Below are 24,806 nucleotides of genomic sequence, written 5' to 3'. Positions count from 1 at the left end.
CTAGCCCCCACTGTTGAGCATGGCGAGGAGCTTGTTGGGCTCCACGCCGAGCTGCTGCGCCATGCGCTGCACGTCGAAGCCCAGGTGCATGAGGAACTGCACGGCGCTCATCTCCTTGCCCGTGTAGTGGTCGCGCATCGTCGGGCACGACGGGTTGCAGTGCGGCCACGGGCAGTTGTCCACCAGGTGCGAGGGGCAACCCCGGGGGGGCGCGCGGGCGCCGCCGCCGCCGCCTCCGCCACTCCGCGACGCGTCCTGCAGGGCGCGCTCCCAGCACTGCAGGGCGCGCGCCAGCGACGTGCCCTTCACCTGCACGTCCAGCCACGAGCTGCACGTGGTAGTGGTGGTGGGGGGGGTGTCGAGACGGAGGGAGACGTCGGGGGTGATTCGGTTTGGGGAGATGTGAGATGATGATGGGGTGGGGCAGGGGGAGATGTTGGAGATAATGATGAAGGGGGGGGGGATAGGGGAGGTGATGGGGTGTGGGAGATATGTTGGAGATGGTGATGGGTGAGGGTGATGGGTTGTGGGGGAGATGTGGGAGATGGTGATGGGGGGACGGGGGGAAGGTGATGGGGTGTTGGGGAGATGTGGGAGATGATGACGGGGGAAGGGTAAGGGGAGATGATGGGGTGTGCGGGACATGCGGGGAGAGATTCGAGTTGTGAGTGTTAGCTCATAGGTTGGTGTGTGGGATTGGAGATGCACAGAGACACAGAGAGAGACACTCAGAGATAGGGGCAGAGACACACAGACAGACAGAGATACAGAAGATAAATGTAGAGATACAAAGACACAGAGATGGGCCCAGAATCAAACGCAAGTATACAGGCACAGAGACGCAGCAACAAAGGGAAACGAGAATAGACGGAGGCAAAAAGACAATCGGATATAATGATTCTACTGCATATTTATAGAGCGCCTTCACACAAGGCGCTCTATGACGGAGCTTGCAAAATGATGACGTGGAACGGAACGGTGATGGGGGGCAGCGGCGTGCTACAAGGATCGAGGAATGAAAGGACAGCGATAGACGGATGCTTGGGGATCACGGAAGGGTAAGGGGAGGGACGAGACGAAGTGGAGAGGCGAGGTTGGAGGAAGAGGAAGGGAATTGGCGATGGAGAAGAGGCGAGACTTTCATAGAGGATCGGAAGAAGGCTGAGGGGGACTGCTCCATGTACAGGGGAAGTGTTGAGTCTCATGGTGCAGTGTTGAGTCTATGGTGCAGTGTTGAGTCTATGGTGCAGTGTTGAGTCTCATTGTGCAGTGTTGAGTCTATGGTGCAGTGTTGAGTCTCATGGTGCAGTGTTGAGTCTATGGTGCAGTGTTGAGTCTATGGTGCAGTGTTGAGTCTCATTGTGCAGTGTTGAGTCTATGGTGCAGTGTTGAGTCTCATGGTGCAGTGTTGAGTCTATGGTGCAGTGTTGAGTCTATGGTGCAGTGTTGAGTCTCATTGTGCAGTGTTGAGTCTATGGTGCAGTGTTGAGTCTATGGTGCAGTGTTGAGTCTATGGTGCAGTGTTGAGTCTATGGCAGAGGTGTGGACTCGAGTCATGTGACTTGGACTCGAGTCAGACTCGAGTCATGAATTTGATGACTTGCGACTCGACTTTGACTTGCATAACAATGACTTTGTCCCACCTATGAGATGTGGACTCGAGTCATGTGACTTGGACTCGAGTCAGACTCGAGTCATGAATTTGATGACTTGCGACTCGACTTGGACTTGCATAACAATGACTTTGTCCCACCTCTGGTCTATGGTGCAGTGTTGAGTCTCATTGTGCAGTGTTGAGTCTATGGTGCAGTGTTGAGTCTATGGTGCAGTGTTGAGTCTATGGTGCAGTGTTGAGTCTCATTGTGCAGTGTTGAGTCTATGGTGCAGTGTTGAGTCTCATGGTGCAGTGTTGAGTCTATGGTGCAGTGTTGAGTCTATGGTGCAGTGTTGAGTCTCATTGTGCAGTGTTGAGTCTATGGTGCAGTGTTGAGTCTCATGGTGCAGTGTTGAGTCTATGGTGCAGTGTTGAGTCTATGGTGCAGTGTTGAGTCTCATTGTGCAGTGTTGAGTCTATGGTGCAGTGTTGAATCTATGGTGCAGTGTTGAGTCTATGGTGCAGTGTTGAGTCTATGGTGCAGTGTTGAGTCTCATTGTGCAGTGTTGAGTCTATGGTGCAGTGTTGAGTCTATGGTGCAGTGTTGAGTCTATGGTGCAGTGTTGAGTCTATGGGCAGTGTTGAGTCTATGGTGCAGTGTTGAGTCTATGGTGCAGTGTTGAGTCTATGGGCAGTGTTGAGTCTATGGTGCAGTGTTGAGTCTATCGGCAGTGTTGAGTCTATTGGCAGTGTTGAGTCTATGGTGCAGTGTTGAGTCTATGGTGCAGTGTTGAGTCTATCGGCAGTGTTGAGTCTATGGGCAGTGTTGAGTCTATGGGCAGTGTTGAGTCTATGGTGCAGTGTTGAGTCTATGGTGCAGTGTTGAGTCTATGGGCAGTGTTGAGTCTATGGTACAGTGTTGAGTCTATGGGCAGTGTTGAGTCTATGGTGCAGTGTTGAGTCTATGGGCAGTGTTTAGTCTATGGTGCAGTATTGAGTCTATGGTGCAGTGTTGAGTCTATGGGCAGGTTGAGTCTATGGTGCAGTGTTGAGTCTATGGTGCAGTGTTGAGTCTATGGGGTAGTGTTGAGTCTATGGGCAGTATTGAGTCTATGGTGCAGTGTTGAGTCTATGGGCAGTGTTTAGTCTCTGGTGCAGTATTGAGTCTATGGTGCAGTGTTGAGTCTATGGGCAGTGTTGAGTCTATGGGCAGTGTTGAGTCTATGGTGCAGTGTTGAGTCTATGGGCAGTGTTGAGTCTATGGTGCAGTGTTGAGTCTATGGTGCAATGTTGAGTCTATGGGCAGGTTGAGTCTATGGTGCAGTGTTGAGTCTATGGTGCAGTGTTGAGTCTATGGGGTAGTGTTGAGTCTATGGGCAGTATTGAGTCTATGGTGCAGTGTTGAGTCTATGGGCAGTGTTTAGTCTCTGGTGCAGTATTGAGTCTATGGTGCAGTGTTGAGTCTATGGGCAGTGTTGAGTCTATGGGCAGTGTTGAGTCTATGGTGCAGTGTTGAGTCTATGGGCAGTGTTTAGTCTATGGTGCAGTATTGAGTCTATGGTGCAGTGTTGAGTCTATGGGCAGGTTGAGTCTATGGTGCAGTGTTGAGTCTATGGTGCAGTGTTGAGTCTATGGGGTAGTGTTGAGTCTATGGGCAGTATTGAGTCTATGGTGCAGTGTTGAGTCTATGGGCAGTGTTTAGTCTCTGGTGCAGTATTGAGTCTATGGTGCAGTGTTGAGTCTATGGGCAGTGTTGAGTCTATGGGCAGTGTTGAGTCTATGGTGCAGTGTTGAGTCTATGGGCAGTGTTGAGTCTATGGTGCAGTGTTGAGTCTATGGTGCAGTGTTGAGTCTATGGGGTAGTGTTGAGTCTATGGGCAGTATTGAGTCTATGGTGCAGTGTTGAGTCTATGGGCAGTGTTTAGTCTATGGTGCAGTATTGAGTCTATGGTGCAGTGTTGAGTCTATGGTGCAGTGTTGAGTCTATGGGCAGTGTTGAGTCTATGGTGCAGTGTTGAGTCGATGTGCAGTGTTGAGTCTATGGTGCAGTGTTGAGTCTATGGTGCAGTGTTGAGTCTATGGGGCAGTGTTGAGTCTATGGGCAGTGTTGAGTCTATGGGGTAGTGTTGAGTCTATGGGCAGTATTGAGTCTATGGTGCAGTGTTGAGTCTATGGGCAGTGTTTAGTCTCTGGTGCAGTATTGAGTCTATGGTGCAGTGTTGAGTCTATGGGCAGTGTTGAGTCTATGAGCAGTGTTGAGTCTATGGTGCAGTGTTGAGTCTATGGGCAGTGTTGAGTCTATGGTGCAGTGTTGAGTCTATGGTGCAGTGTTGAGTCTATGGGCAGGTTGAGTCTATGGTGCAGTGTTGAGTCTATGGTGCAGTGTTGAGTCTATGGGGTAGTGTTGAGTCTATGGGCAGTATTGAGTCTATGGTGCAGTGTTGAGTCTATGGGCAGTGTTTAGTCTCTGGTGCAGTATTGAGTCTATGGTGCAGTGTTGAGTCTATGGGCAGTGTTGAGTCTATGGGCAGTGTTGAGTCTATGGTGCAGTGTTGAGTCTATGGGCAGTGTTTAGTCTATGGTGCAGTATTGAGTCTATGGTGCAGTGTTGAGTCTATGGGCAGGTTGAGTCTATGGTGCAGTGTTGAGTCTATGGTGCAGTGTTGAGTCTATGGGGTAGTGTTGAGTCTATGGGCAGTATTGAGTCTATGGTGCAGTGTTGAGTCTATGGGCAGTGTTTAGTCTCTGGTGCAGTATTGAGTCTATGGTGCAGTGTTGAGTCTATGGGCAGTGTTGAGTCTATGGGCAGTGTTGAGTCTATGATGCAGTGTTGAGTCTATGGGCAGTGTTGAGTCTATGGTGCAGTGTTGAGTCTATGGTGCAGTGTTGAGTCTATGGGGTAGTGTTGAGTCTATGGGCAGTATTGAGTCTATGGTGCAGTGTTGAGTCTATGGGCAGTGTTTAGTCTATGGTGCAGTATTGAGTCTATGGTGCAGTGTTGAGTCTATGGTGCAGTGTTGAGTCTATGGGCAGTGTTGAGTCTATGGTGCAGTGTTGAGTCGATGTGCAGTGTTGAGTCTATGGTGCAGTGTTGAGTCTATGGTGCAGTGTTGAGTCTATGGGGCAGTGTTGAGTCTATGGGCAGTGTTGAGTCTATGGTGCAGTGTTGAGTCTATGGTGCAGTGTTGAGTCGATGGCAGTATTGAGTCTATGGTGCAGTGTTGAGTCTATGGTGCAGTGTTGAGTCTATGGGCAGTGTTGAGTCTATGGTGCAGTGTTGAATCTATGGTGCAGTGTTGAGTCTATGGGCAGTGTTGAGTCTATGGTGCAGTGTTGAGTCTATGGTGCAGTGTTGAGTCTATGGGCAGTGTTGAGTCTATGGGCAGTGTTGAGTCTATGGTGCAGTGTTGAGTCTATGGGCAGTGTTGAGTCTATGGTGCAGTGTTGAGTCTATGGGCAGTGTTGAGTCTATGGGCAGTGTTGAGTCTATGGGCAGTGTTCAGTCTATGGTGCAGTGTTGAGTCTATGGTGCAGTGTTGAGTCTATGGGCAGTGTTGAGTCTATGGTGCAGTGTTGAGTCTATGTGTAGTGCTGCTCAATGTACAAGAGAAGTTGATTCCAATGGAGCAGTTGCAAGGAGGGAAAAGGCCCCTAAACGGGACTGGGCACGAGGAGAATGAGGGACAGAGAGTGGATTGGGAATGAAGATGACGAGAGGATGGGGGCATGGAATGAGATGAGGGAGGTGAGATGCGGTTGATACACACAGACCAAGGCTGCTTACCTCTTGCTGATGAGGCTGTGTGAGAGACAGGACGGCGCAAACACGGCCCTGCACACGTGCACACGTGCACACACGCACACACGCTTACACACGCGTACACGCGTACAAACACAAAGATTCACACCCCGAATTGCAATAACAGACTGTTGGGGCAAGTGCTGTTAGCGAGCGGCTCCTACGAAGGCCGACACGGCACGCGATGGGGTGGGTGGCCAGCACTAATTTGAGGCTGAGTCGACCTCGAGGAGGCCCAGGACCGGTTTAGATAATCGTCACCGGTGTTGCCCGTGAGCTGGAATCGAACTCGGCTACACGCACGTACACTTACTTGCAAGCGTACAGGCACGCACCTAGACTGGTACTGTGTCACGTACACACACACAGCTACATGCATGCTGTTGTGGTTTTTTTGTGGTGGTGGTGTTGGTTGTTGTGGATGTTGTGGTTGGGGTGCGTACGAGACGCCTCGGAGCACGTTGTGATTGTTGTGGTGGTGGTGGTGATTGTTGTGGTGGTGGTTGTGGCGATTGTGGCCGTGGTGATGGTGGCGCATACAAGACGTCTCTCAGGGTGTTGTGGTGGTTGTGGTTGTGCTGGCTGTGGTGGTTGTGGTGGTTGCCATGGTAGCAGTAGTGGTTGTGGTTGTGTGTCGCGTATGAGACGTCTCTCAGGGTGTTGTGGTTGTGGTGGTTGTGGTAATTGTGGTTGTGCTGGCTGTAGTGGTTGTGGTTGTGTGTCACGTACGAGACGTCTTGCAGGGTGTTGTGGTGATTGTGGTAGTGATTGTGGTGGCTGTGGTGGTTGCCATGGTAGCAGTTGTGGTTGTGTGTCGCGCACGAGACTCTCGCAGGGTGTTGTGGTTGTGGTGGTTGTGGTGGTTGTGGTTGTGCTGGCTGTGGTGGTTGTGGTTGTGTCACGTACGAGACGTCTCGCAGGGTGTTGTGGTTGTGGTGATTGTGGTTGTGGTTGTGGTGGTTGTGGTGGTTGTGGTTGTGGTGGTTGTGGTTGTGGCTGTGGTGGTTGTGGTTGTGTCGCGTACGAGACGTCTTTCAGGGTGTTGTGGTTGTGGTGGTTGTGGTTGTGCTGGCAGTAGTGGTTGTGGTGGTTGTGGTTGTGGCTGTGGTGGTTGTGTGTCACGTACGAGACGTCTCGCAGGGTGTTGTGGTTGTGGTGGTTGTGGTTGTGCTGGCTGTGGTGTTTGTGGTTGTTGTGGTTGTGCTGGCTGTGGTGGTTGTGGTTGTGTGTCACGTACGAGACGTCTCGCAGGGTGTTGTGGTTGTGGTGATTGTGGTGGCTGTGGTGGTTGCCATGGTAGCAGTAGTGGTTGTGTGTCACGTACGAGACGTCTCGCAGGGTGTTGCGCAGCTCGCGGCCCAGGTTCTGCAGGTAGCTCCACTTGTCGTCCTGCACGGGCTGCCCCGTCAGGTGCACGTTGTCCACCGACAGCTGCGCCTCGTCAAACAGCCACTGCACCACGAACACGGGCGCTGCCGCAGGGGTACAGCCTCCTCGTCATCGTCGTCGTTGTTGTCATCATCATCGTCATCATCGTCATCATCACCGTCATCATCGCCGTCATCACCGTCATCATGATCATCACCATCATCATGATCATTATGATCAATTTCAAATGTGTATCGTCACCATCGTCATCATCGTCATCATCATCGTCATCATCACCGTCATCATCATCATCACCATCATCATGATCATCACCATCATCATGATCATTATGATCAATTTCCAATGTTTATCATCACCATCGTCATCATCGTCGTCATCGTCGTCATCATCACCGTCATCATCATCACCATCATCATGATCATCACCATCATCATGGTCATTATGATCAATTTCAAATGTGTATCATCACCATCGTCATCATCGTCATCATCGTCGTCATAATCATAATCATCATCACCGTCACCATGATCATCATTGTCAATTTCAAATGTTTAACATCACCATTGTCATCATCGTCATCATCGTCGTCATAATCATCATCACCATCATCATCATCATGGTAATTATCAATTTCAAATGTTTATCATCATCATCACAGTCAGAGTCGTCGTCATCATTATCGTTGTCATCATCGTCATCGTCATAATCATCACTGTCATCGTCATCATCATCGTCACCATCATCATAATCATTCTTGTCAATTACATTTTTTTTTTCATCGTCGTCGTCGTCATCTTCATGAAAACTCATTTTCATCAGCATCATCGTCGTCATCATGGTCATCATCACCGTCATCAATCTGCCAAGGCAGAAGGGAGCCGATGATGCGATGACGATGTGTGATGATGATGAGAAAAAAAACCGAACTCGGCCCCGTGATGTTCAAAGTCATGGTGAATGGAGTGGTCTGAGCCCCCCTTTCTGAATGTTTGCCCCCCCCCCGCCCCATTAGGTGCTGCTCGCTAACAGCACTTGCCCCGAAAGTCTGTTATGGAGAATGCACGTTTAACTTCTTTCGGCTGCTCGCCTCGCTCTGTTATTTCCCACTGCGTTATGAGTGGAGCTGGCTACCCACCCACACCCACCCAGCCCCCTGGTGTTCCATGCTGGCACACAAATAAATGAACTTTAAACTTCGCAGGCGCTGCTACTGCTGCTTACTCGCCCACAGCACGTGTTCCCAAACAGTCTGTCAGGGCTACACGGGTGAATCTTTGTCTCTGCCGAGTCCGGGACTCACTCTTGAGCGTGGGGTACACCTTGTAGCCAAAGAAGCACTGCCACTCGTCCCCGCGGCGGAAGAGTTGTCGGCAACGATCCGGGACGATGCCACTCCAGTACCTGGGGGAGGAGGGGGGAGGGGAGGGACAGACATGGACACGTGTCTTCTTCTTTCCCACGACTGAAGTAGATGCAGGGCATTCGCATTGTGTGCGCACAAGAAAGTGGCACAGTGTCTTCAAAGGCTGACACATTCACAGAGTGCACCCAAACACTGACACATTTGGTGCCGCACCGTGGAGATGGAGTGATCACATCAGTTCACGGGTGGGCTACACGCGGATTACTACATCGCAGGAGGTCGCGGCAGTACGAGGTGGTCCTTCGTCCGTCCAGCAGTAGATCGACCGTGACCGATGACGACGATGGCGGTCTTCTTTTTCTTCTGATGTCGATGTAGAGCCACGACTCCAATTGCGCATTCAGGTGGTCAAGCCAGATAACCGCGTCAGGAACAGCGGAGATGTATCGCTAGAGATGGCTCCTTCGTGTTTGCGGATCGGGCGTTGCGTCGTTCTGCGTTGTTACGGTCTCTCCTGATTGTCCGCAGTCGCACACGACTCCCGGGGAGTTTTTTTCAACGGTTTTACTGAACTTGATTACTCTGTTTGTCGTGGTCAAATCTTGTCATCAAAATTTCGTCCACTTCCCGTTGTCCAATCAATTCCACATGTTGCACACGTACTCAGATCCGGTGACAATGCGTGCCTGTATCAAAATCGGCATCAATTAATCAATTAATTCGCAATTAATATTTATAGATTTTTTGTGTAGTTCAAAAACGCCGCGGTCTCTAAACTGTGGAATCGGCTCGCGCAAAACGCAGGCGCCACGTGTCTCAGGCGCCATTGACGGACTTCTCGACCGTGAGTAAAAGAAAGTTGTTAATAAAACCGTTGTTTTTAAAAAACTTTCTCTAAGGAGTTTATTAAATTTTCAATGTGTGCATCAGGTATCCGCATCTGCTGCCGTGGTTTGTGCAGTGGACGTGGTTTACGGTGGACCACGATCTTCGTGTGAGATCAAACCCTAGGGATTTCCTCCAGTGGAGCTGAGACATCTACTCTGGATCTAATCTTCTCATCCCGTGTGACAAATTCATCAAACATAATGAGATCGTTGCATGCTACAATATGTAGTGGTGTTATGGGACAACACACACACCAGTTACCGCCGTTATGGTGTTACGGGACAAACACATCAGTTACAGCCGTTATGGTGTTACGGGACAAACACACACACCAGCTACCGCCGTTATGATGTTACGGGACAAACACACAACAGCCGTTATGGTGTTACGGGACAAACACACACATCAGTTACCGCCGTTATGGTGTTACGGGACAAACACACACATCAGTTACAGCCGTTATGGTGTTACGGGACAAACACACACATCAGTTACAGCCGTTATGGTGTTACGGGACAAACACACACATCAGTTACAGCCGTTATGGTGTTACGGGACAAACACACACATCAGTTACCGCCGTTATGGTGTTACGGGACAACACACATCAGTTACCGCCGTTATGGTTTTACGGGACAAACACACACATCAGTTACCGCCGTTATGGTGTTACGGGACAACACACATCAGTTACCGCCGTTATGGTTTTACGGGACAAACACACACATCAGTTACCGCCGTTATGGTGTTACGGGACAAACACACACATCAGTTACAGCCGTTATGGTGTTACGGGACAAACACACACATCAGTTACTGCCGTTATGGTGTTACGGGACAAACACACACATCAGTTACTGCCGTTATGGTGTTGCGGGACAAACACATCAGTTACCGTCGTTATGGTGTTACGGGACAAACACACATCAGTTACCGCTAGCACCCTGGGCTGACCCAAAGGGGGCTGTGGGCTTTGAATCCCCCGCGCCCCTCCCAACGGGTGGGGGCTGCGGGGTGTGCTGTGATCCCTCAGAACCCCGCCCCTCGGTGGGCAATTGGTATAAAAGACGGAGAGCCAGAGAGATAGAGGCAGTGTTCGAGAGCCGAAGTCCGAAGACCCAGTTGAAGATTGAAGGCCGGCCAGATAGACCCTGGGACTCCTCTGCCCGCTGTCCTTCTCAGGGCTGGGCAGAGCAAGCCAGCGGTGTGACCCCAGAGCCTCAGAGTTGACGTCCTTCTAAGGGCCGGGTCTGTGTGGTTGGTGGTCGTGACCTGCGCCTTGGCTGGGCCAGGTCAGTTAGCCTCCCCTAGCGCCCTTAGCGGAGGACCCGGGAGCATAGATAGCTAGGCGGATAGCCTAGGGGTGTACCCCAGTGTAGTACGGGTGAAGGGGCCGTTACCCCTTCTCAGTGTTGTATACCTTGCCTGTTCAGTGTTGAGCTTTAATAAACAGTGTTGCCTTCACTTCGCCATCTCTGTCGCTTGGGAACCCACGACAAATATACGACATTTAAAAAATACGAACGAAGCTCCAGGAACGCATCGGCTTTATATGTCGAGGTATTATTACCGCATTGCTGGTTTTCTCCACAATTTTGGCTGTATGCCTGATGAGGCTGGTTGTAATTACCGGCGAAGCGTCGTACTCGAATTGTAAATGTTTGTGGGTTTACTCCCAAACACACAACCGGTGTGCTGAACTGGTAACGAATTGGCACGTTTTGTTTACGTGACAAACCTTACTAATTGGCTGTGTGCGGTGGTGGCGGGTTTAACGACACATTTATACTTACATGATCTAACCAAAAAAAACCTCCATTATGGATAATATGGGTCGCAAAAGCTCGCATTACTTTTTTTAGGTTAAAGAGTAGCGGTGATTTGTAGGTACCATATTTGTAGGTACCATATTTGTAGGTACCGCATTTTCTGCGGCCGTCTGGACGGTTCTGCGGCAGTCTGAAATGCTCTTCCTTCCGATGTTAGGAAGCCGCTGGAGCTACGCACTTTTCAATCATCTAGATTGAAAACGAATTTCTTTAGAACTGATTTTTGTGTTTAGTTTGTTGTCCTTCCCCCGCACCTCCGATAAGCATGGCTGGCTATGTACGGTGCGAAAGAAGTTCAACATGCATACATAGACACGTTTTGTACGGGATGCTCTTGCCGATGACATTTAGCAATCCAGCAGATTTTGTGTGACAGGCCTCACTCTGCAGATGAAACCGACGCGGCTATTAATCATTAACTCCAGTTCCCCACTGCTCCCCACTGCTCCCCTCAATCTTAATAAATAAATAATTTGGGTTTTTTTTCCTTAATTTTTTTTCTAAAGTAGACGTGAAGCCAGCACACGTGGCCTACTCTTCCATGAAACGAATATTAACGTCACGCAGCGACCTTCCACACCCAGTGAGTCACAGCTGACAACACCTGAGCAGTATTAGCCGGGGCGGCCCTGGTAGGTTCGAACCGTGAACTTCAGCAACGAGGATATTTGACTATTTAAATTAGATATTTTTAATGTATTTTACCAGGTAAGACCCACTGACCTATGCAGCTCTTTTCAGAAGCGACCTCGCCACAAATGATCGCCCAACGAAGTGGCTTATATCGTGTGGAAATGTATAGCAGCCAAATGCTCTGAACGCGCGATGTTGATTCTACACGTGGAGGGAAAAAACACAGAGGACCCTGAGAAAAATCCACGCGACCAAGGGGAAAGAGAGAGAGAGAGGCGACATGCAAATAATACACAACAGGCGCCAGAATCGGAATACGTATTTACACTGTCGGAGGAATCCGATGACCTATAAAGCTCTTTCATCAACAGATGTCCACTTGGGGCACGGGGTAAGAACGTTACAACAACAAACAACACAACAACAGTGATAGGGTTCGAAACGCCACGGACCTCCTTGCATACCAGGAGAGTGAAACAATCATCGCAGTCCGGCACTCACTTCATGCCCTTCTTGATGGCGTCCGTGGGCAGGCAGGAGTATGAGTCGAGGCAGTCGGCCGGTCGGAACTGCTTGTTGTCGATGAACCAGCCCGAATCTGCGAGTCCGCGCATCTGCGCCGGCGAGCCGAGCGCCTCGAGCTGCTCGGCCACGCGGTCGGCGTTCAGCAGCACCCCCGTGCCGCCCGCGCTAGGCACGGGGAGACGCACGTTCACCACGAGGGTGGCGTCAACAACGACGATGACAACAATAACAACGATAACAACAACAGCGACGATGACAACACCGACAACGATGACAACGACAATGATCAACATCGATCAGAATCTTGATTTAGACGGGAGAAAACCCGATGAGCTATGAAGCTCTTTGTCACACGTGTTCAGCGGGACAGCGCTCGTGTTGCTGTTGGAGAGCGATCCAACGCGCAGCATTTCACGACGTCGATTTGGAGCGGCGTGGGCCCTTTCAAGAACGAGGTGGGTGAGTGGGGTGGGTAGGGTGGGGTGGGTGAGTAAGTGAGTGGGTAGGGTGGGTGGGTGGGGTAGGTGAGTGGGGTGGGTAGGGTGGGTGAGTGGGGTGGGTGAGTGGGGTGGGTAGGGTGGGTGAGTGGGGTGGGTGAGTGGGGTGGGTAGGGTGAGTGGGGTGGGTAGGGTGGGGTGGGTGAGTGAGTGGGGTGGGGTGGGTGGTGGGTGGGTGGTGTGAGTGGGTAGGGTGGGTGAGTGGGGTGGGTGAGTGGGGTGGGTAGGGTGAGTGGGGTGTGTAGGGTGGGGTGGGTGAGTGAGTGGGGTGGGGTGGGTGGTGGGTGGGTGGGGTGAGTGGGTAGGGTAGGTGAGTTGGGTGGATGGGGTAGGTGAGTAGGTGGGGTGGGGTGAGTGGGTGGGTGGGGTGGGTGAGTGGGGTGGGTGGATGGGGTGGATGGGGTGGGGTGAGTGGGTGAGGTGGGTGGGTGGGTGGGGAGGGTGAGTGGGGTGGGTGGGGTGAGTGGGCAGGGTAGGTGAGTTGGGTGGATGGGGTGGATGGGGTGGGGTGAGTGGGTGGGGTGGGTGGGGTGGGGTGAGTGGGTGGGTGGGTGGGGTGGGTGAGTGGGGTGGGTGGATGGGGTGGATGGGGTGGGGTGAGTGGGTGGGGTGGGTGGGTGGGGTGGGTGAGTGGGGTGGGTGGATGGGGTGGATGGGGTGGGGTGAGTGGGTGGGTGGGGTGGGTGAGTGGGGTGGGTGGGTGAGTGGGGTGGGTGGGGTGGGGTGAGTGGGTGGGGTGAGTGGGTGGGTGGGGTAGGGTGAGTGGGGTAGGTGAGTGGGTGGGGTGGGGTAGGTGAGTAGGGTGGGTGGGGTAGGTGAGTGGGTTAGGTGAGTGGGGTGGGTGAGTGGGGTGGGTGGGGTAGGTGAGTGGGGTAGATGGGGTAGGTGAGTGGGGTGGGTGGGGTAGGTGAGTGGGGTGGATGGGGTAGGTGAGTGGGGTGGGTGGGTAAGGTGGGTGAGTTGGGTGGGTGGGGTGGGTGAGTGGGGTGGATGGGGTGGGTGAGTGGGGTGGGTGGGTAAGGTGGGTGAGTGGGGTGAGTAGGGTGGGTGAGTGGGGTGGGTGGGGTAGGTGAGTGGGGTGGGTGGGGTAGGTGAGTGGGGTGGATGGGGTGGGTGGGGTGGGTGAGTGGGGTGGGTGTCTCCCCTCCGCTTCCCTTCCCCATATACTTCCCACATATTTATTTTAAGTTTTAGTTTAGCCTCATGAGGAATGAAGGGGGGGGGGGGGGGTGGCGGGGGGGGGCGGTTGGCGGGGGGCTATTGACCCCCCCCCCATTGACCCCTCGGGATCCGAGACTGGTTGGTGTCTGCTGCCTGTGTCACCTCGTCCCGGCGAGCATCAAGAGCTTGGCCTGGTCCACGCCCTTGGGGATGAGGTCCCTGATGACCTGCTGCAGGATCAGCGCTCCCATGAACGCGTAACCGTCTAGGAGGTTACGCGAGGCCACACACAGACACGCACAGACAGACACACACACACAGACACACACGCACACAGACACACACACAGACACACACATACGCACACACAGACACACACGCACACACAGACACACACGCGCACACAGACACACACGCGCACACACGCACACACGCCCACACAGACACACACACACGCACACACACACACATACGCACACACAGACACACACGCACACACACACACGCGCGCGCACGTAAGACAAAGATCCCCCGTGTAGTCTGTAACAGACTGATGAGATGAATGATCTGTTTTATTTTACCCTTTTCCGTCCATAATACAGCAGCAGGCGGTAAGATGTTCAAACGACGAATAGTCACGCGTATCGCAAGGCATCAAGTCTGCACATCACGCTCGTAGTAAAACACATGCACGCACAGAGAAGACAAATATCCTCCATCCATAGCCTCAACAGACTGTTGGGGCAAGTGCTGTTAGCGAGTATCAGCTCCTATGAAGAAGGCCAGCGCTGTGGCACACGAGGGGGTGGGTGGTCAGCATCACAAAGACAAAGATCCCCCTTATAGCCTCAGCAGACTGTTGGGGCAAGTGCTGTTAGCGAGTAGCAGCACCAATGAAGAAGGCCGGTACTGTGGCACACGAGGGGGTGGGTGGTCAGCACCACAAAGACAAAGATCCCCCTTATAGCCTCAGCAGACTGTTGGGGCAAGTGCTGTTAGCGAGTAGCAGCTCCTATGAAGAAGGCCAGCGCTGTGGCACACGAGGGGGTGGGTGGTCAGCATCACAAAGACAAAGATCCCCCTTATAGCCTTAGCAGGCTGTTGGGGCAAGTGCTGTTAGCGAGTAGCAGCACCAATGAAGAAGGCCGGTACTGTGGCACACGACGGGGTGGGTGGTCAGCACCACAAAGACAAAGATCCCCCTTATAGCCTCAGCAGACTGTTGGGGCAAGTGCTGTTAGCGAGTAGCAGCTCCTATGAAGAAGGCCGGTGCTGTGGCACACAAGGGGGTGGGTGGGGAGCAGCCAAAGAGCCGCAGGCGTGGAGCCACATGCCCTGGGGTCAATAGGAGAAGCAGAACGTTACCTTTGCCGGTCTTGGTGGAGGTGCCGCTCCACACGTCGCTGGAGCAGTAGGGGACGTACCTGTGCCACCACCACACAGAGCAGCGCCACTTTAACACGACTGTGACTACTATTACTACTACAGCAACTCTATAGCTTGTATTCTTAGGCTTTTTTCGGTAAAGTCACGTAGGTGAAAAATTAAGATTAATAAAAGTACATAACAATAGGCTCAGTCAACCATTCTACACAACAAAGACTCATTTCCTGCCAGCGATTTCAGCCGCATCATCTCTACATAACAAAAGGCTCAGTCCCATTTACAAGCCCCTTTACATCATCCGCACCTAGTTTACACAACAAAGGCTCATTCCTAACAGCGTGCTTCAGCCGCACAGAACCTCGCAAAAATAATATTCAGGGCCTACTTTGGCTCCTCCCACCCTCAACCAGTATATATACAAGGACTGTTTTCTTGGAATTTCTCTTATTTGATGCAGCAGTCGTGCTGTGACGGTTCCACCTGAAGACGGAAGCTTGTGTTGCCTCCGAAACGTCGTGATTTTTTGTTTTATTTTTTATTTTACTTTCATTAATTTTAAATTTTTACCTACGTGACTTTACCGAAAAAACCTAAGAATATGAATCCTTGCAGTCACGAAAGCTTCATCTATAGCTAGTGTTTTACCAGGTGTAAGGGCGTGCTGAGCTGTATAGATGTTTTTTTTCAGAAGCGACCTGGGCCATCACGAATGACAGCTCAACCATGTGGCTGATATCGTCACCGCGTGGACATTTATATCAGCAGCCAATAACTCTTAAACGTGTGACGTTGATTCTAAACGCGGAGGGGGGGGGGATACTGGAGGACCCGGAGAAAAAATCCATGATGGTTGTGATGTGGCAGTTGATGTTGGTGACGCTAGATTTTGATGATGGTTGCGATGTTGGTGATGTTGGGGGGTTGATGTTGGTGTTAGTGATGTTGGTCGTGAGGTTGGGGTTGTTGATGTTGGGGGGTTGATGATGATCGTGATGTGGGAGTTGATGATGTTTATTGTGATGTTCGGGGTTGATGTCGGGGTAGATGTTGGTGTGATATCACTCACACGGAGTTGGCGTTCCACCAGTGGGGGTTCTCCTCCGGCGAGGACGAGAGAATCCCTTGTCCTGCGAGAGGGAGAGATGACGACACAGCTCCCGCATCACCGCTAACCTGCACTACCACTCACCTGCACTACCACTCACCTGCACTACCACTCACCTGCACTACCACTCACCTGCACAACCACTCACCTGCACTACCGCTCACCTGCACTACCACTCACCTGCACTACCACTCATCTGCACTACCACTCACCTGCACTACCACTCATCTGCACTACCACTCATCTGCACTACCACTCACCTGCACCACCACTCACCCGCACTACCACTCACCTGCACTACCACTCACCTGCACTACCACACACCTGCACCACCACTCACCTGCACTACCACTCACCTGCACCACCACTCACCCGCACTACCACTCACCTGCACTACCACTCACCTGCACTACCACCACTCACCTGCACTACCACTCACCTGCACTACCACTCACCTGCACTACCACTCACCCGCACTACCACTCACCTGCACCACCACTCACCTGCACCACCACTCACCTGCACCACCACACACCTGCACTACCACTCACCTGCACTACCACTCACCTGCACTACCACTCACCTGTGCCCACCCCTCTCTGACCTGCGTGACCCCGTGCTCACCTGCGTGACCCCGTGCTCACCTGTGCGACTCTGAGGCCAGTCCGCGGAGCCCATGAGTCTCCGCATTGTGCTGTACCGCGCGTCACAGCTCTCCTTGCTGAAGCAACACCAGCCTCCTGGTCCCGGGCAGCAGCAGCAGCAGTAACAGCAGCAGCAGCAGCAGCATAACAGCAGCAGCAGTAACAGCAGCAGCAGCAGTAACAGCAGCAGCAGTAACAGCAGCAGCAGCAGTAACAGCAGCAGCAGTAACAGCAGCAGCAGTAACAGTATCAATAACAGCAGTAACAGTAGCAGCAGCAGTAACAATAGCAGCAACAACAACAGCAGTAACAACAGCAGCAACAGCAGTAACAACAGCAGCAATAGCAACAGCAGTAACAACAGCAGCAGCAATAGAAGCATCAGAAGTAACAACAGCAGCAATATAAGCAGCAGCAGTAACAACAGCAGCAGTAACAATAACAGCAATATCAGTAACAACAGCAGCAATAGCAACAGCAGTAACAATAGCAGCAATATCAGTAACAACAGCAGCAATAGCAACAGCAGTAACAATAGCAACAATAGCAGCAGCAGTAACAACAACAGCAATAGCAGCAGCAGTAACAACAGCAGCAATAGCAACAGCAGTAACAATAGCAGCAATAGCACCAGCAGTACCAACAGCAGCAGCAGCAGTAACAGTAGCAATAACAGCAGTAACAATAGCAGTAACAACAGTAGCAATAGCAGCAGCAGTAACAACAGCAGCAGCAATAGAAGCATCAGAAGTAACAACAGCAGCAATATAAGCAGCAGCAGTAACAACAGCAGCAATAACAGCAGCAGCAAAAGCAGCAGTTATAGCAGAAGCAGCAGCAACAGTAGCAGTAACAAGGAACAGCAGCAGTAGGAGCAGCAGCAGAACACACGGCGTGATGTTCGTGGGTGTGTGTTGGTGTGGTCGGTGTTCCTGTCTGCGTGTGTGTGGTTGTGGGGAGCGGTAATGTAGCGGTTAGCACGCTGCGCTACGAACCTGGCGACCCGGGTTCGATTCCCGCTCACGGCCAACACCAGTGTCGATTATCTGAACCGGTCCGGGGCCTCCCCTAGGTCGACTCAGCCTCAAATGAGTACCTGGTGCGATGTGTAAATGTCGCCACTGGGGAGACAAAGGCGGCCGGGCGTGGTGTTGGCTACCCACCGCTTCGTGTGCCGTGCCGACCTTCAAAGGTGCTCGCTAACAGCACTTGCCCCAACAGTCCAGTCGGGGCTATACGGGGGATCTTTGTCTTTGTAGGGAGTGGTGGGGTAGCGGTTAGCGGCGCTGAGCTACGGACCCGGAGACCCGAGTTTTATTTATAGGGAATCGAACACCGGTGAGGTTTTTTTAATTAAACAATCTCAACCGGTGCATGCACTAACGATTGCGCTACCAACTCTACAGCTCCCCCCCCCCATTATGCAGTACTTTATTCACTCTGTATTTTTTTGGGAAGATTTGTTGGTTTATCCAGGATGTTTCAGTTGCGCGTCGTCGCTTTAAGATGTTCATATTTTATTTGTTGCGATTGCACCCGACTTAAGAGCCGCATGGCTCAGAGAAACTTGAAACTATTCCTAGAGAGAGAGAGAGTGACCGTAAGAGAGCGCGCGAACCTTCGAGGAAGATGAGCCACCGCTTGCTTCCCTTCGACTCCCGCAGGTAATACCTGTGACGGGGGAGGAGGAGATGACGAGGTGAGCCGGCTTGGCGGAGTCTGCACGCACTCGTCACCACCCCATTTACGCGCCGCATCACGTAACGTGCGCACGTTACGCGCGCACGTTACGCACGCACGTAGAACTTTACCTCTTTGCCACCGTGCACGTAGCCAACCGCGCAAATCGGAGGTCCGTGGTGGAGTGCCGATTTTGGAACCAAACGTTACGCGTCACCCGGCGTCAGGCCACATCATCCAGAGCCACGCCACACCACGCCAAGTCACAACACGTCTAAACATTTCGAGGGAAGGTGGGGGGTGAGGGAGAGGACGGGGGGATTCCTGCCCTTTTCATTCCACATCCAGGTTCATCTCCGAGCCTGGGCTGTTACTCTACAGTACGTGTCCTCGGATGCGGGACTCCCTGGAGAACACCACGTGGGTTATGGACCAGGAGATGTCAGAGGTACAGCAATGGAATTATTTGGAATCCATCCGTGTGGAGCTGGTGTGAGTATCAAACTCGTGGCGTACGCGTGGTGGATTTTCCCGGTGGGGGGTCCTCTGATTTCTTTCAACGCAAAGCCAAAATCTCACCAATACTTGGAGTGGGATTTGGTCAAACATCCTCAATGTAGCAGCACCTTCCTGAAAGAAGTGTCTTGAGACCAGTGACAGTGACTCAAAATCGGCCCAGGCATTCGTAAACACACCGGCCCAAATTCGGCCTATGGACAATTATTAATTGTGTATATATCTTTTTAATGGTTGTTGTGCGACAAACTGTGTCATTGCTCGCCGCGAGATGTTGCGATGAGAGACGAAGGAGGAGGAGCGTGACCTTGCCGAGAGATTCTCATTGGCCCGTTTTTTGGGGGGCTGGGCCCAAACAACAAATGGGCCCGGGGTGAGAAAGAATAATCTTTGGGGATGCCAAAATGTTGGGGACTTAATGCCAACTGAGAGCGCAAATAAGCAATGAAGCGTAACACCTTAGAGGTAATAAAGTATATTAATAAACTAAAAGTTTTGACATACATTTTATTTATTAATATTTTTTTAATTTTTACTCTGATCACATTTGCAATTTTCCCCACACAAACCGGCGGACCACCGGCATTTGAACCCACTGGTGGAGCTAGTGGGGGGTGGGGGTGGCACGTGCCCCCCCCCCCCCCCAATGATCCGATCGAAATCCCTAATTTCGATCGGATCATTGGGGTTTATTAGTATTAAATAGGCATTTTGCGACCCCCACTGCCACTGTGTAGCATATTATTACGTGCCAGATGATAGGGCAATAAGTAACGGCAAAGCGGTTATAAGTGACTCACAGAATTGTGCGCAGTTGCGTTCACAGTACACGACTTCCCTGAAGGCATCAACACCTTCAGCGAGCGCGACGCCGATCACACAACGCGGTTCGAATTCGACCCTCGATCGATGGCTGCGCCATCGCCGCACACGCGTCAAATACAAAGCAAGGGACAAGTCGTTACTTACCAGAGGTGTGGACTCGAGTCATGTGACTTGGACTCGAGTCAGACTCGAGTCATGAATTTGATGACTTGCGACTCGACTTGGACTTGCATAACAATGACTTTGTCCCACCTATGACATGTGGACTCGAGTCATGTGACTTGGACTCGAGTCAGACTCGAGTCATGAATTTGATGACTTGCGACTCGACTTGGACTTGCATAACAATGACTTTGTCCCACCTATGAGATGTGGACTCGAGTCATGTGACTTGGACTCGAGTCAGACTCGAGTCATGAATTTGATGACTTGCGACTCGACTTGGACTTGCATAACAATGACTTTGTCCCACCTATGAGATGTGGACTCGAGTCATGTGACTTGGACTCGAGTCAGACTCGAGTCATGAATTTGATGACTTGCGACTCGACTTGGACTTGCATAACAATGACTTTGTCCCACCTATGAGATGTGGACTCGAGTCATGTGACTTGGACTCGAGTCAGACTCGAGTCATGAATTTGATGACTTGCGACTCGACTTGGACTTGCATAACAATGACTTTGTCCCACCTATGACATGTGGACTCGAGTCATGTGACTTGGACTCGAGTCAGACTCGAGTCATGAATTTGATGACTTGCGACTCGACTTGGACTTGCATAACAATGACTTTGTCCCACCTATGAGATGTGGACTCGAGTCATGTGACTTGGACTCGAGTCAGACTCGAGTCATGAATTTGATGACTTGCGACTCGACTTGGACTTGCATAACAATGACTTTGTCCCACCTATGAGATGTGGACTCGAGTCATGTGACTTGGACTCGAGTCAGACTCGAGTCATGAATTTGATGACTTGCGACTCGACTTGGACTTGCATAACAATGACTTTGTCCCACCTCTGAGATGTGGACTCGAGTCATGTGACTTGGACTCGAGTCAGACTCGAGTCATGAATTTGATGACTTGCGACTCGACTTGGACTTGCATAACAATGACTTTGTCCCACCTATGAGATGTGGACTCGAGTCATGTGACTTGGACTCGAGTCAGACTCGAGTCATGAATTTGATGACTTGCGACTCGACTTGGACTTGCATAACAATGACTTTGTCCCACCTATGAGATGTGGACTCGAGTCATGTGACTTGGACTCGAGTCAGACTCGAGTCATGAATTTGATGACTTGCGACTCGACTTGGACTTGCATAACAATGACTTTGTCCCACCTATGAGATGTGGACTCGAGTCATGTGACTTGGACTCGAGTCAGACTCGAGTCATGAATTTGATGACTTGCGACTCGACTTGGACTTGCATAACAATGACTTTGTCCCACCTATGAGATGTGGACTCGAGTCATGTGACTTGGACTCGAGTCAGACTCGAGTCATGAATTTGATGACTTGCGACTCGACTTGGACTTGCATAACAATGACTTTGTCCCACCTCTGAGATGTGGACTCGAGTCATGTGACTTGGACTCGAGTCAGACTCGAGTCATGAATTTGATGACTTGCGACTCGACTTGGACTTGCATAACAATGACTTTGTCCCACCTCTGTTACTCACTAACAACTGCTGCCCTATCGGCCAGTCCGAGCCAGCTTGAGACTTAGCGATGCTTTCTTTGGCAAATGTAAGTAATTTTTGGGGGGGAATTTGTTATTCACTAATTCATTTCGCACCAGGCCAGGAGGCATCACTGACACGACTCAATAACTCCGCTGGCAAATAAACACACCGCTATACGTGGAGGAGTCAACGGTGGTTGTCCTCTGGATGAACAGAATCAGAATCTTTATTTAGACTGGGAGGAATCCGATGAGCTCTGAAGTTCCTTTTCGCAGATGTCGAGTGAGCGCGGGGTCAATGCAACAACCCATAGGAGTGCAAAGCATAGGAAAATCACTCAAAATTAAGAGATAATAATTAAATACGTAAGTACAATTTGCAGAAAAAGTGTATCAATTCCTGCCGGTATTTCAACAATAAATGCAAGATTGGGCAAGCCAGCAAAACAACAACAACAACAGTCCCAGACCACAGCATGACAACAACAACAAAACAGTGGTCCCTCAATAAAATTGCACCCCTCCCCCACGCCCCGCCATAGGAATGTGGAATTTCTACCACTCGGCGCAGGGCTGTAAAAACGGGAGAGTGAAAACCACATTTGGCAACTTGACCTGGTGACACGGCACGCACCGACACGACACGCGCAGTCACCAGGTCACCGGCGTCGAAGCCGCTGGGAGCTATTGCAACTTTGAAATCATCGTCTGGATTGACAAACTCGTTTCTTTAGAACTGCGCGTTGTGTTTAGTTGGCTACGTACGATGCAAAAGAAGTTCAACACGCACACATTGACAGCACACCGTTATCGGACGTCTCATCGTCACCGAAGTGCGACAGACACGACACCACTTCACGCTATGCAATGCCACACAAATACAAAGATCCCCACGTATCGCATTTAACAGACTTGTGGGGCACGTGCTGTGAGCGAGTAGCACCGATGAAGGAAGGCTGGTACGGTGCACGATGTGGTGGGACGCCGGGTTCGTCGCGCAGTGCGCTAACCACTGCGCCACCGCTCCCCATGTCACACACACACCGCTATACTACACTCTCCACACCATACCACAACATACCACACCGAAACCACGTCCTAGACCATGCCACACCACATTACGACACGCCACGCCACGCACCACACGACTCTCAACTCCACACCACTCCATACCGCTCAGAGCGACACCAAACACGAAGATAACGATCCCCCGTATAGCCTTAACAGACTGTCGGGGCAAGTGCTGTTAGCGAGCACCTATAGAGGCCGGAACGGTACACGAGGGGGTGGGTGGCCAGCACCACGCCTTTGTCTCCCGAGTGGCAATGTTAAAACACCGCACCAGGTACTCATTTGAGGCTGGGTCGACCTAGGGGAGGCCCGGGACCGGTTCAGATAATCATCACTGGTGTTGGCCACGAGCGGGAATCGAACCCGTGTCGCTGGGTTCGTATCGCAGCGTGCTAACCGCTACACTACCGCTCCCCACTACCACACACACACCTACCACATAACACACACCCACCACGCCACTCAGTCACACCACGCACAGACTAAACATCACCACCACGAATGTACACGACACACCACCACCACCACCACACCGCAGCAGCATCGGCAGCCAGCCATTCACACGCACCACACCACGACAGCCGGACCTCGCGAGACACCACACCACACGTACAGTTCACGCCACACCATCCCCCCCTCCCACCCCATAACTCGAGCACACAGCAGCCGACACCGCCGATCACACCACGACCACACCGTGCAAACTGACGCCGCACACTGCGCCACATGGCACCGTGATGATATCGGCGGATATCATACCACCCCCTCAATAAACACGCGCCACGCCACTCACGCAACTTTCAACACAGTTGCCTAGCCCGTACCACCTGCACGCCACGCCATACACCACACCATTAGGACCTCACAACCACATGATTTAGACTCTACCCGCCACACCACCCCCATTAGGATCTCACTGGACATCACCCCACATGACTCTGACTCGACACATCACACCACCGCCACGCCGCTGGGACCACACTGGACCTCACGATTCCGACTCTGCTCGCCACACACCCACCACGCACCCGGCCGGCGTGCCGTCGTTACAGGTCACCGAGTCGTTGGAGATGAGGTGCAGCTTCATGTCATCGCTCGCCTGCGCCGAGCACGAGTAGAGCGACTGCGCCAGGTTCTTGATCTGGCTCATGAAGGTCTCCACGTTGCCCTCCACGGCCGTGAAGTCCAGCGTGAAGCTCTCCTCCCGTTCGGAGCCTGCTGGAGCTGCCGCCGCCGCTGCCGCCGCTGCTGCCGGAGCTGCTGCTGGAGGTGAGGGTTGATGTTGAGAAGGTTGAGCAGCGACTAGCAGCGACTCGACATAACCTATCCCCTGCTGCTGCTGCTGTTGCTGCTGCTGCTGTTGCTGCTGCAGCGTTCCAGATCCTCGCCTGTTCTGGAAGTTGCTGCTGCTGCCGCTGCTGCTGCTACTGCCGGGACCTTTGCTGGTTCGAACCAGACGCCGGTTCTGTCCCACGGACGGGCGAGTCAGCACCAGCAGCAGCAGCACCACGGATGGAAAACAGCGGCTCCACATTGCGACGGCCAAGGCGAGGAGATTGTCTATGAAAGGGGAGCGGAAAGCACTCGGAGATCGGGGGAGACGGTGAGAAAGAGATGTTGGATGGAGAGATGATCGGTGACTTGATGAGCGAGATGGATAATAAGTTGAGAGAGCGTTTAAGTAATCGAGTTAGGCGACTGAGAGAGATGATGAGCAGCGAGATAGAGGAAGCCGGTGAGAGTTGGTGAGGTGGTGAGAGAATTGATGGGGGAGATTGGGGGAGGAGGCGGGGGGTGAAGAGGAGAGATGGAAACACAGTGAGAGAACCGGAGTGCTGGTGAATTTGGACGACCGTTGAAAGAGTCGCCGAGCGTATTGGGGGTAGAGCTGGTAAGAGAGTTGAGTGAAAGTGGAGACGTGAATGGTGGTGGTGGGAGAGAGAGAGGGAGAGAGAGAACCGGTGGAAGGCTCTAACAACGAGATGAACACCGCGAGATCGCGATAACGTGGTGCAGAGGCACGCACGGGGAGAGTCCGGCAGCGGACACGGGAGATGTCTCAGAGATGGCAGGGCCGTGGAAAGCGATGGAGAGTTGGGGCGCTGGAGAGCGAATCTGACGGGCGAATGCAGCAAGCGAAGAGCTTTGGAGCGAGAGTCCGAAAGCCCCCGGGGGCCACTTGGAGAGGAGCGGGGAGCTCGACA

The 24,806-nt window shown here is 52.1% G+C and overlaps 1 protein-coding gene across 1 annotated transcript; it reads right to left on the bottom strand.

Moving 5' to 3' along the window:
• Positions 1-24,806, bottom strand: LOC144719078 (palmitoleoyl-protein carboxylesterase notum1-like). Its single transcript, XM_078594866.1, has 11 exons — positions 23,631-24,806; positions 18,432-18,484; positions 16,814-16,909; positions 16,131-16,191; positions 15,044-15,102; positions 13,841-13,943; positions 11,997-12,185; positions 8,083-8,183; positions 6,718-6,865; positions 5,379-5,426; positions 1-328 (listed from the first exon to the last, which is right to left on the bottom strand). The coding sequence occupies exons 1-11, from the start codon at positions 24,134-24,136 to the stop codon at positions 1-3; spliced, it is 1,692 nt and encodes a 563-aa protein (XP_078450992.1). The 5' UTR covers positions 24,137-24,806.

Source organism: Lampetra planeri, chromosome 5, assembly GCF_965212315.1.
Source record: "Lampetra planeri chromosome 5, kcLamPlan1.2.h2, whole genome shotgun sequence".
Lineage (NCBI taxonomy): Eukaryota > Metazoa > Chordata > Hyperoartia > Petromyzontiformes > Petromyzontidae > Lampetra > Lampetra planeri.
Note: the sequence above shows the minus strand (reverse complement) of the source record. Positions and strands in the feature narration are given on the sequence as shown.